This window comes from Myodes glareolus, chromosome 17 (assembly GCF_982192425.1).
Source record: "Myodes glareolus chromosome 17, mMyoGla1.1, whole genome shotgun sequence".
NCBI lineage: Eukaryota > Metazoa > Chordata > Mammalia > Rodentia > Cricetidae > Myodes > Myodes glareolus.
This window is the reverse complement of record NC_142042.1, coordinates 63,548,981-63,561,344: the sequence shown is the minus strand read 5'-3', so window position 1 is coordinate 63,561,344 and position 12,364 is coordinate 63,548,981. Positions and strand designations below refer to the sequence as shown.

The window sequence follows — 12,364 nt, the reverse complement described above, 5'->3', positions numbered from 1 at the left end:
AGGCCAGTCAAAATTAGGAACATGGGAACAGAAAGCAAATTTCCCCCAGGGGATCACTGGGGGTGATAATAAGTGGAACTATTCCCTTTTTTACCACTTAATTCCTGGACCCGTGAATCTGAGATATAGAGAATCACATCATATCTTGGACTCTAATGCAAAGCATATCCTGCCTCCTGGAGAATCCTGTCCCAGTATTCTAGGCTGATGCCCTTTTATTAGCTCCATATCTGTGTCTTCAAAAAGGCCATTTCATTTTTCTGTCATGACAGCTCATTTAAGAAGTTGATGAACATGGTAAGACCAATGGATTCCATGATTGTGGGCCCCTGCTGTACCCCTCTGCTATGAATTAAGTTCCTAGGTCAGAAGCCATATTGTGTGGAATACCATGATGGAAGACAAGGTAGTTTTGGTAAAATCATTACATACAGGCAAATCCATAACTAGATTAAATATTTACTTCAATAAGGACAAAGTTTTATGCCTTCTACAGAGAAATTGGTTCAATCTAGCTATACTGTTGTCAAGTTGTTAGATGATCAGGCTAGGGAAATGGTGATATATATGGACTTCTGTGTTGTCTCTGCTATTGGCAGAAATGCCATTCAGAAGCAGTGGTAACAAGGTCAGTCTTGAGAAGTACATATCCATGTTTTTGATCTCTTGGACATCCCACATCTCAGTTACTTTAGCTGCTTTGATCATGGGCACATCGAGCAATCATTGAGATAGCTTGGTAAAAAATCTGACTGTGCACAGAATGGGTCATCCTTTCTCCTTGTTTATTGAACTCCTCCACTGCTGAAGGCACCTTTTGATGGACATTTACAGGGGATGAAGGAATCTTCACATTCCTTGTTCCTTAGCAGATTTGTCCAAATACTCTTTCCTCAAATGCCTCTCCAGTTTTTTCCCTTTTTCTTTTTTACTTATCTTTTTCTCATACAATATGTCCTGACCATAGTCTCCCCTCCCTCCACTCCACCCAGATGTACTGCTTCTCTGTTTCCCTTCAGAAAAGCACAGGCCTCCTGGGGATCTCAACTGAACACATCATAATGAGATGCAATAGGAGTAGGCACAAACCCTCACACCAAGGCTGAAGGAGCCAACCCAGAAGAAAGAAAATGTCCCTAGGAAGAGACAAACAGATCAGATTTTCCCACACTCCTGTTGTTAGGAGTCACACAAAACCCCCTGAGCTAAACACAACAGCATGTATACAGAGGACTTAGTACAGACATATGAAAGCTCTTCAGTCTCTGTGTGTCCCTATGACCCCACTTAGTTGATTCTGTGGGCCTTGTTCTCCTGGTATCATTGATCTCTCATACAATCCTGCCTTCCCTGTAGTAAAAGTAGCAGCAGGCCGTTTCTCATCTCGCCTGGCTTCCAGCCACTCAGCTAGCTTTACCTGAGATAATTACATGGAAACTGTATTCATTTAAATATTGCCTGGCCCATTAGTTCTAGCCTCTTATTGGCTAACTCTCACATATTTATTCAACCCATTTCTAATAATATGTATTGCCACTTGACTGTGGCTTACTGGCATGAATCTAACCAACATCCATCTCGGAGAGGAGAGCCATGGCATCTGCCTGACTCTGCTTTCTTTCTCTCAGCATTCTGTTTGGTCTATTAAACCTATCTAAATTCTGCCCTATCAAAAAACCAAGGCAGTTTCTTTATTTAACCAATGAAAATAACACATATACAGAAGACCCTCCTACACCATTTCCCCTTTTTCTGTTTAAACAAAAAGGAAGGCTTTAACTTTAACATAGTAAAATTACATATAACAAAAACAGTTATCATACAAGAATTACAGTTATAATATTTAGATCTATTTTATCTTTTATCATGACTAAGAAAAACTGTAACTATCTATCTATTCTTCAACTCCATCGAAGACTCCAAAAGGATATAATATTATTTAAGTAAACAAGAAGTAAGCAATTTCCAAAGCTCTAGAAATGACAGAGACATCTTGCTGTCTGTACAGTCACCCAAAGTTCTTTTGTACCATTGGGGCATCCATCTTCAGCCTACAGGCCCATATATCCAGCTGACATTTCTATGAAACAGAAAATTTAAAGACAGTTCAGTCACTTTTTTATGTGTCCTGCAGAACGTCTCACAGACTCATGAAACAGGAACCTTGAAGAAATGTTTCACTTTTAGGCAAGTTCAGCAGTCCTCTCTCTGCAGATTCTTTGTATCCAGTTTATACAACAGTCCAGGCAAGAACAGTTTCTTGCCCAAATGGCTATCAAATTCCATAAGGAGCCTCATCAATGCCTATCTTCCTCTTGAAGTAGCGGGTGCTGCTAGGACTAACAAGAAACCTGAGCTAATGGGCCAATCAGCTTTATAATCTTATGGAGTCCTGTGTGTGATTTTCCTTGGGTTAGACTTCTCATGGTCATGAAAAGTCCTAAGTTTTTAAAACATTAAATGCCATATTCTGTAGTCTTTTAAATATATGAAGAATGCCTATTTAATGGAAACATATCTCTATACATTTAGTAAATCTAACTAACATGACTACAAACTTGACTATTCTCAATGATTATCCATTAACAACCTATATTTCCTAATTATACATAACATTTTTAAATGATCTACACAATCACAATACCTTAATCAAGAGCAGAAATACATATACATATAACAAAATTGACCATAAATTTATATTAATAAAGTAAAATTTCTACCAATGTAAATTATTCATATCAATATCATGTCCCCCTTTAAATGTAAAAGAACATTTATAAACAGTATCTGGGAATATGGATGTAGTTATTTCTCTCCAAACTTCTTCCTGCTGTATAGGGGCACTGTTAATCAGGTCTTTCATGGTATAACCTATGTGCTAAGTTCATCTCAGTTTGCAGTTGAGTGAAGTAATTTTTGAGGGTGTTCACAGCAACCTTTCATGAGTGCATGGTCTATCATACCATATTGGGATAGAAACAATCCACAGGGTCTCATCCTCTGAGAAAACAAAAGAAGAACCTCTTTTCCAAAGCATCATGTCCTTAGATCCAAATTCTGAAGTCAAGATAGTTTCATAATATACATGTTGGATTAGCGTAACAGACCACACAATGAAATGTCTCTCTGTATTTAGCTCCTTCACAGTCAAAAATTGAAAGAAAATACAATAATATACAGAATCCAAACTCTCTATGAAATTACCATTTTACGTGGCTTATATTTCTTTATTTCTTTTAATCTATAACTATCTGTACTCTGTCTCTTTAAAGACATTACCATTTTTAAGGCATTAACCTTATTCTCTATATTCTTTTTCTTCTCTCTCCCATGTCTACATATGTCTATCTAGCACTATGACCAATTTAGAGGTCTTTTATGTCTGAATCTGTCCTATTGCTTTGTCTGTAACTCTTTGGTGTCCAGGAACATTTTTGCTTTGTGCTTTTAAATCGCTAAGCACTTAAGAATGTAAGCTGTGACATTCCTAGGTCAATAACAGGTACGGTGGACTTGCCCTACCCAGTCCAACATGGCAGAGCCGCTTGTGCCTCTGATTCAGTTGACCCTCTGAGCTGCAGAGTGGCAGGCTACTCTTGATGTTGTCTCCACCTCTCTTCAATTTCAAAATGGAAAATGTACTATTTCTGCTAGCTCTGAGGCCCTCAAGTAGGAGCCATACTCAGCACTTTAACTCTGAGACTGAGTGTGTGGCACAGAAACTCTTTCTATCTGAGTTACAGCCAATCCAGTCATGCAAAGCACTGTGCAGCCTGGAATCATCTCTCTGTATGGTGGCAGGAATCTGCCATGCTCTCCCGCCTGACCAAGCCTGCTTCCACCATCTGCCCTGGCAGGAAGAGCTGATGCCCAGGCATGGTCTCAGCTACTCTCCTCTGGATCCCAAGCAGACACACAAACACCCAGGCCCACAAATGCACCAAAGCCTGTGTTTGCATCGGCGGCAGGGCCCAGGAAGCTGCGTTTTAAAGACAGACTTAGACAAAAAGATCCCCTAAATGGCTTACACTGTATTTAAAAATATATGTAGACTTGGGAAAGAAAATAAAAAGGATAGAGAATATCTTTCAAAAAATAGAGTAGTCCAGTGTGGAGGCACACACCTTTAATCTCAGCACTTGGGAGGTAGAGGGAGGTAGTCTGTGAGTTCAAGGCTGTAACATGAGGGCCAGCTTGTTGGGGTTTCTGTCCCGTCTGGTACCCCACAACCGGCAACTCCCAAGGAAAATCACACACAAGACTCCATAAAATTATAAAGCTGATTGGCCCATTAGCTCAGGTTTCTTGTTAGTCCTTGTAACTTATATTAATCCATTATCATTATCTATGTTAGCCATATGGCTTGGTACCTTTTTTAGTTGGGCAGGTTACATGTTACTTCTCTGGTGGTCTGCGCAGGAGTGGCAGAGGAAGCTTCCTGCTTCCCAGAATTCTCCTGTTCTCATTGTATCACCTCTACTTTCTGTCTGGTTGACCCACCTATACTTCCTGCCTGGCCACTCAGCGTTTTATTAAAATACACGATTGACAGAATATAGACAATTCTCCCACGCCACAAGGCCGGTCAAGTCTACAGCAGAGTGAGATGTAAGACAGCCAATGATACACAGAGAAACCCTTTCTCAAAAAAAAACCAAAAATTAAAAATATAATTAAAAGAGAATTGGGTTACTTTTTGTTATTACATGGTCTTTGAATTGTTTGATTGCTGAGGAAGGAGCAACAGCTGCTAAAAGGCATTTGAGTAAAGTGCTGCTGGATTAATTCAACCTATATAATTTTAAAATATCTCAACTTCAAAATTTAAGTTAAAAAATATGTTCCTTTGGAAAGAGGTTCTTCTTTTATTTCCACAGCTAATTAGAAGCTGTGGATTCATTCTGGGTTAAGAAAAACCATGTTTGATCAAGCAAGACCCCTATTAAATATCTTGGATAGGATTAGTAGACCCAGATGATCCAACATTTTAGGGCAACTACCTTGCAGTTTCTCTGAGTTCCACATCCAGAACAACTTCAAGACTGCTGACTGAATACAGATTCACAGAATATTCCAGTTAGAATTTGATCTTTACCCTAAATTTTTGCTTTGGGTTCCCATAATGTTACTAACACCCCAAAATATCAGGAAGTAGCCTAGAAAACTAAGCCCCATCACCATAAAAATGGATTATGAATATTTGTCTTTGTTTAGCATGATGGTTATGTATAATAGTCAGGAGAAACTAAACAAAAGAAATTAGATTCAGGGTTCTTGCTCTGAAAAGAAAAAAGAGGGAAATGATGTGGAATAAGGCTCTTGTACACTTTAAAGATTTGCCACTCTTATTGGTTTGATAAAAAACTGAGTGCCCAGTAGCCAGACAGGATGTACAGTTGGGAGTATCAGAATAGGAGAATTCTGGAAAGAGGAAAATCAGAAACACAGTTTGATCTGACTCAGAGGAAGGAAGATAAAAATGCCTAACACGGAAAAGGTACCAAGTCACATGGCTACACATAGATATGATTTATGAATTCAATTTGGTTGTAAGAGATAGTTAGCAACAAGCCTAAGGAATAGGTCTAAGTGTTTGTCATTACTATAAGTCTTTGTGTGCTTCTTTGGGACTGAAAGACCATGGGGCTAGGTGGGAGAAAACTTTCTGTCTACAATGTCTTAATGGCTACCTGTGAAGTGGAAGTCCAAGAATTCAGTACATACTCAGTCCAGCAGGTTAGACTTGCAGGTTAATCTTTAGTCTATGTTGGAATTATGAAGAATTCTCTAATACCAATGAGGGAATGGACTTGTGGCAAGATGAGGGCAAGCAGACTAAGAGCAACAGCTTGTATCTTCCATGTACTTTTCTAGGCTTCCAGAAGGCAAAAGGTGTGCCTCAATTTAAAGTGTGTCTCCTAGCCTCAAGATATGGATGAAATGTTTGTGTCTTTCTACTTCCAAAGTCTGTATTTGAAGAGATTTACTTACTTCAACTTAAGCATAACATTACTCATAGTTGTGCCCTCCATTTTAGAATTTTAGTTAATTCCAGGTCTAGTCAAGTAGGAAACCATGATTATCCATCACAAGTGCATTTTGTTTACTGGGGTCAATTTACCAGAAATAAAGGAATGATGTTTATTCCTACACAGCTGTTATTACTCTTCTTATATTGTTGTAAGAATTCTTCCCATAAACCGGGCAGGGTTTTAATCCCAGCACTTGGGAGGCAGAGGATGGTGGGTCTCTGTGAGTTTGAGGTCAGCCTGGTCTAAAGAGTGAGTTCTAGGACTGGCTACATAGCTACTTAGAAACCCTGTCCCTCCCCACAAACACAGACAAAAAAAGAATTCTTTCCAAAACAAGAAACATGATTAAGGAAGAGGTGCTTTTCTTGCTCTGTCAGGGGCCTCTGTGTTCACAACATGAAGGTTCAGGTGGAAGAATTCATATATGGTGGCAGGAAGCAGAGATAGGCAGGACTCTGAATGTGGCTGTCTTCTTTCCTTCCTTGTATTCCATCCAGACTCACAGTCCCCAGGATCGCTCTGCCAAATCTCATTGGTGGTTTTCCTCTCCTCCTCAGTTAATCCTCCCTATACAGTCTTCCTGATCCACTTAGGGGTGTGCTGTGAGAAAATACTAAATACTTCTCCTTTCCATCACGCAGACTGCCAAGACTCAGCATCTCAATACCTCCTAATTTTCATCCTCATTGGTGTGTGCTGTTGTCTTTAAACTTTGAACGTCCATGCTTACTATGCTGGGCCTTAGACGTGAGAGAATATTCTGGTTTCCAAAGGACGCAGAATATATCCAACAGTTACTGAAGAAGGGGTTTGGAGACAGTTCCCCTTAGACTGTAATCTGTAAAATGATCCTATATCTCTCATCCCTCTCTGGTTAGCATGTCTGAATGGTCACATTAAGCCTCAAGTACATGAGCATATCTTTAGTGATTTGGTCCACTCAGCAATTCCCAGTCCAGCTCTTTTGAAAATCTGCCTCCAATGCTGATCATCTCTCAAGATAAGATAAATCAATCAATTGCTTTTGATCTCTGAATTTTTGGGTATTTTTTATAAGAAGGTTTTCCAGGTGGCTAGTTAGTAGCATCAGTGACTCTTCTATATGTCGGTTTAGGGACAGGGAGGCAGATACCCTTTCTCTCCAATGTGTCATTTGAAACAAAGGTACACAGTCAATGTTGGACTCCTCATTTGCAAAACATAAGCTTTGCATTGCCATTTCATTGCTCTCATGAGTATGCTCCTGAAGAGGAAAGCTACTTCCTATTGGGGAACTTAGTGTATTTGTTCATATACAGTATCATTTCGGGAATGGGGCAGGTGGGGCTTTTATTTCAGGTAAGTGGTTCTTGGAGAACCTGGCACAGCCAAAAGGATTCAGGTCCTCATCAGGAAGAGGCATGGGTCTTAATCAACAGGATTGTCCACATACCAGAGAAAGTCTTGGTCATTACAGCAAATCAAACTGACTGAAACAAATAGAAAGGCATACAAACAGACACAAATACACACACACACACACACACACACACACACACACACACACAGAGAGAGAGAGAGAGAGAGAGAGAGAGAGAGAGAGAGAGAATCAGATTGCTGCTCAATCCTGGTCAACCAGTATCATGGAACTGGATTGGTTCCTGGGATTGGATTTACTCCTGGCTTCTGTTCCCTTAGACCTTGCATCCTCAGCCCTGCTCTCGAAAATAACAAACTTTTAATCTGGGATTGGTGCCAGAAGACACACACCTTTAATCCAGATCTCAAGGAAGGAAGACACACCCTAAACTGCGCCACACCCTATGCTCTTAGCATATAAAAGGTTGCCTTACAGCAAGTCCTTTCCATAGCTGGCAATAGAGAATCAACTGTGGAATTCCAGGAAAGACTGAGGAATAGCCAACAGGTAGGAACTCTGAGACTAAGTAAGTACTGGGTTCTTGCACTTTTCCTTCACAGATAGCCTTTGTGTAATTAGCAGGACTGTAGCCCTATGTAATTCTAATGAATTACTCTCCTTCAAATAAGAGAGATTCATTCTATGTGTTCTGTTCCTTTAGAGAACCATAGTACACTTTTCAATATAAGAGTATATAAAATGCTCCAAAATATCAAAAGTTGTGTAGAATTGCCAAAACGAATCACCTTCTTACTTAATATTTAATCTACAAAAGATGGAGACTGTCTACTTTGAATTTCATAGTTCAATATGTATAGAATTTCAGAAAGACCAAAGTTTCTAACTTCATAGAAGAGTGAACAAATGGAAAAACAAAAACTAAAAATCTAAAATATGTCTGTAATTGTGACCCTCACCCCCAAAGTTAAAGAAGCAAACAACCCTATTTATTCTTCTTTGGCTCCAGGTAAACTTTCACATTCCCAGCAGCAGATATGTCAGAAGACCTGGCAGCTGGGAGCAGTGGCTACACACAGATCAGAGTCAGGAAATTCTCCTACAGATGGACCATCAGCAACTTCTCCTTTTGCATGGAAGGAGTCCTGGGGAAAGACTTTAAAAGCCCCACTTTCTCACCAGGAGCCAATGACAAGCAGAAATGGTGTATGATTGTATACCTGAATGGAATCGATGAGGAAAGCAGAGGTTACCTGTCAGTTTTCGTAGGGTTGCTCAGCTCTCCAAAGAGCCCTGTATGGGCAAAGATCCAGTTTGGGATCATAAATGCCAAAGGAGAGGAATTCCGAATCATGAACAGTCAAAGAGTCGTCAGGTTCAACCAAAATGAAAGCTGGGGTATCCCAAAGTTCATACTTCGAGATTTTCTTTTCTCCACTCCATATTTTTTTCTCCTAGATGACAAACTCACACTCTGCTGTGAGGTGAGCGTGGTTCAGGACTGCATGAGCATCTCTAAGCAGAACATGCAGCCAGGAATTGACATTCCAAGGTGCACACTGGTAGATGATCTAGGAGAGCTGTGGGAGAATTCCAGCTTCACAGACTGCTGCCTGGTGGTAGATGGCCAGGAATTCCGGGCTCACAAGGCCATCTTAGCTGCTCGCTCTCCAGTTTTCAGAGCCATGTTTGAACATGACGTGGAGGAGAGCAGAAAGAATCGCATTGAGATTCATGACCTGGAACCTGAAGTCTTCAAGGCAATGATGGGCTTCATTTACACCGGGAAGGAACCAGATCTCCACAGCATGGCAGACGCTGTGCTGGCAGCTGCTGACATGTATGGCCTGGAGCGTTTGAAGGTCATGTGCGAGAGGGCCCTCTGCAGGGACCTCTCTGTGGACAATGCTGCCCATACTCTCTTCCTGGCTGACCTCCACAGCGCAGTGCAGTTGAAAACTCAGGCAATGGATTTCATTACAGCTCGTGCTTTGGAGGTTTTTCAGACCTCGAGCTGGAAGACAGTGGTCGACTCCTATCCCCACTTGGTGAATGAAGTATGTGTCTCCCTGGCTTCTGCACATTGTCCTTTTCTGGGGCCCTCTCTCAAACGCCTGAAGCGATCTTAGGACCCCGTGGGCTGTGACCTACGTATGTATTCCAGAAAAAGCACCCAGAATTGTTGCTAATGACACCTGTTTATACTGTGGGCTCTGGGGTGCATTTACAGTGAATTTGGGGAATTACAGCTGTCTGGCCTGGCTTTAATACATCTGTAAATGAGTTGAAGGGCATGTAGGGGAAGGAGCAGCACTGGACTCTAGTATACTCTATGCAACTTCTACCCTGTTGTTAGACTGCTTTGATTTTTGTCCCATCAGATGGAAACTGGGATTCAGGGTTCTGCTGAGCCCAAGATTATCCCAGTAAGGTTTCTTAGAAGAAAACTGTCTGGATTGAACTGTGCAGACTATGATCAAGGGCTCAGAACAAAGGAAAGAAAAAACATGAATGTTTATTTTCAAGAGAAGGGGAACAGAAAGAAAACATTTTCCCTCCAAACTCAGCATGTGTGAGCTGGAGAGATGATGACTCAGTTAACAAATGCAATAGCTATTCCTGCAGGGGACCCTTAATCACTTCCTGACACACATGGTGGGATTTTCACCCATTTCAAACTGGGGCTACAGAGGATCTGAGTTCCTACTCCATGGGCACAGCCAGGTTTGTAGACAAAAACCTACCCAAATAAATTACAAAATGAGTAAAATATTTAAATCAGTTTGTGGGTTCTAGTAGTGTTTCTGTTTGGTGAAGCCCATTTTTAGTCCCTCCAAGTCTGCTGAGCTGTGGAGGTTTGTCCCAGTCCTCACTGCCACATAGGACCACAAGCCCTCAGTCCTCTCTGGGCACTGACAGTGGCACAGTGGAGAACAACCCATCATGCTCTTGTGGAAAGTGAGACATGGAGGCCTAAGGGGAAAAAGACAACTGCACCTGGCAGTGTGTTGATTGACACAGCTTAGAAAAATAACATTTATTGGTTCTGAAAAGGGACAAGGGGATTGATTCACTAAGATTTCAAACTTTCTCTTCCTGACCTGTGGTACTGTCTCTAGATATTATGAATATGATGCTTTATTCTTCCATGATTTCTATCATCTTCTATAGTGGTATATGATTTGTGTTTTAATAAATAAAGTTTGCCTGAAGGTAAGAGGAAAAAGCAGCCATACTGTTCAGTTATACAGGTCAGGATCTGGTGGCACACACCTTTAATCCCAGGACTCGGGAGACAGAGCCAGACAGATCTCAGTCATCTGATCAAATGACAGATCAAAGCAATCCTGTACTACTTGAGATTGAATCTGTCTTAAAGGAGAAACAAAGCTCACATAAAGGTGATCCCAAAGCCTGGTATCACATGACTTAAATTCCAGTACTAGGGAGGTTGAGACAGGAGTTGTATGACTGCATGGAGAAAGGCATATATAGGGAAAGAGAGGAACTCAGTGGACTATGGAGTGTGGACACTTCAGCATTCATGGAGACAGGATCTCACCCATTTTCTTTCTGAAGTAGAGGTAAGACAGAGTGGCTGACTCCTTTTCTTTTCTGTTATTCAGGTTTACCACAACATCTGTCTCTGGGTTTTCATTAATTGTGGTAAATCTTCCTTCAGTGCAATCGTCAGAAATTCATTCTCTCTTAGAAACAGGTTCAATGCCTGGGTATCCCTCTCTCCCCACTCTTTGTTTGACTCTGCTTGTTTTTCTTCTACAACTCTTTCCATATTAGTGTGGAGTAGTAGATTTACAGTTTAATCCCAGCCTAGCTCCCTGTTGATTTAGGCATCAAAGATTGAAGACACCATGTTCATGTGTATGTTGGAAGTCAGGTTAGTGTCAAATCTCATCCATTTTGTCGAAAGAAATTGCTTTTGTAGAACTCTAAAATAACTCTAAAGCCTTTCTGACAACTCTGTGGCCAATTTTGAGGCCTCACAGAAGTAGTGACTGCCCCCGGGAACCAAGAACCTAACAATGACACATGCACGTACTAAAATGTTGGGAACTTTCCATCATGTCCCAGAGTCCTTGTAAATGTTCTCCAAATAGAACTCAGTTATTGAATAGGGGCAAGATAACCCTTAGGTTCCTGGTGTTTTGACTCAGTCCCTGGGAAAGGGGCAAAGCGACCCTCAGATGTTCCCTCTTACCTCACCTGATCTGGCATCTGCTCTCTGATGGGGAAGATCTGCCAATCACATTCTGTTTAGGGTGTGTCTCCATGGTTCCAAAGAAAACAGAAAAACATCCAGGTACACTTGCCTCTGTCCTTTTGTTCCCTGAGCTCCTGGATTGCTGGAACCCTGGTTTTTGAAGTTTCCTTTCTTCCATTTATTAAAGTTAAAACTTTTATATTAAGCTAGTCTAGTTAATTCTAACTACCGATTGACCATACCCATCAACTCTCCAGCCAATTATAAGTAAAAGCCCTTTGAATAAGCCAATCATAACAGTTAAAAAAAACAACCCACAGACACCCCCTTCCTTTTGTGTTTTTTTTGCTTTAAAAGTAGCCTGCACCAGCAATTCAGGGTCTTTCTGGCTTCTCAAATGCTGAAAGACCCTATCATGACAGAATTAATAAAATCCTCATGCTTTTACATCAACTGTGGTGTGAGAGAAGGTCTCTTGGGGCTACTCCTCCTGGTAGTTGGACTTCATGGTCCAACATTTGGTTCCCTGACTGGGAATTAAGTCTCTCCCAGACCCACTCAAGACCCAGTTGGAGGTATGAATGAGTTCACTTTTATGTCTGTCTGCTTGTGTATTATGTTACTGTGTAATTGTGAATCAGTAATTTAAAATTGTACCTGTGCAGGTTCTTCATTGAAACAGGACCAGAGGTAGGAAGCAGATGTGTCCTGAGACCCCAGTCCATAGTCTTGGAAGGTATTCCTGGCAGTTTG

General features: G+C 41.0%; 1 protein-coding gene across 2 annotated transcripts; it reads left to right on the top strand.

Annotated features, from left to right (window-relative positions):
• Positions 1-5,185: 5,185 nt before the first annotated feature.
• LOC148119472 (speckle-type POZ protein-like) lies at positions 5,186-9,518 on the top strand. 2 transcript variants are annotated; one of them, XM_087897435.1, is made up of 2 exons: positions 5,186-5,202; positions 8,456-9,518. In XM_087897435.1, the coding sequence occupies exons 1-2, from the start codon at positions 5,186-5,188 to the stop codon at positions 9,516-9,518; spliced, it is 1,080 nt and encodes a 359-aa protein (XP_087753561.1). The 2 variants fall into 2 exon arrangements, with proteins under 2 accessions (XP_087753561.1, XP_087753560.1); XM_087897434.1 differs by lacking the exon at positions 5,186-5,202 and having other exon boundaries at positions 8,427-9,518.
• Positions 9,519-12,364: the final 2,846 nt, after the last annotated feature.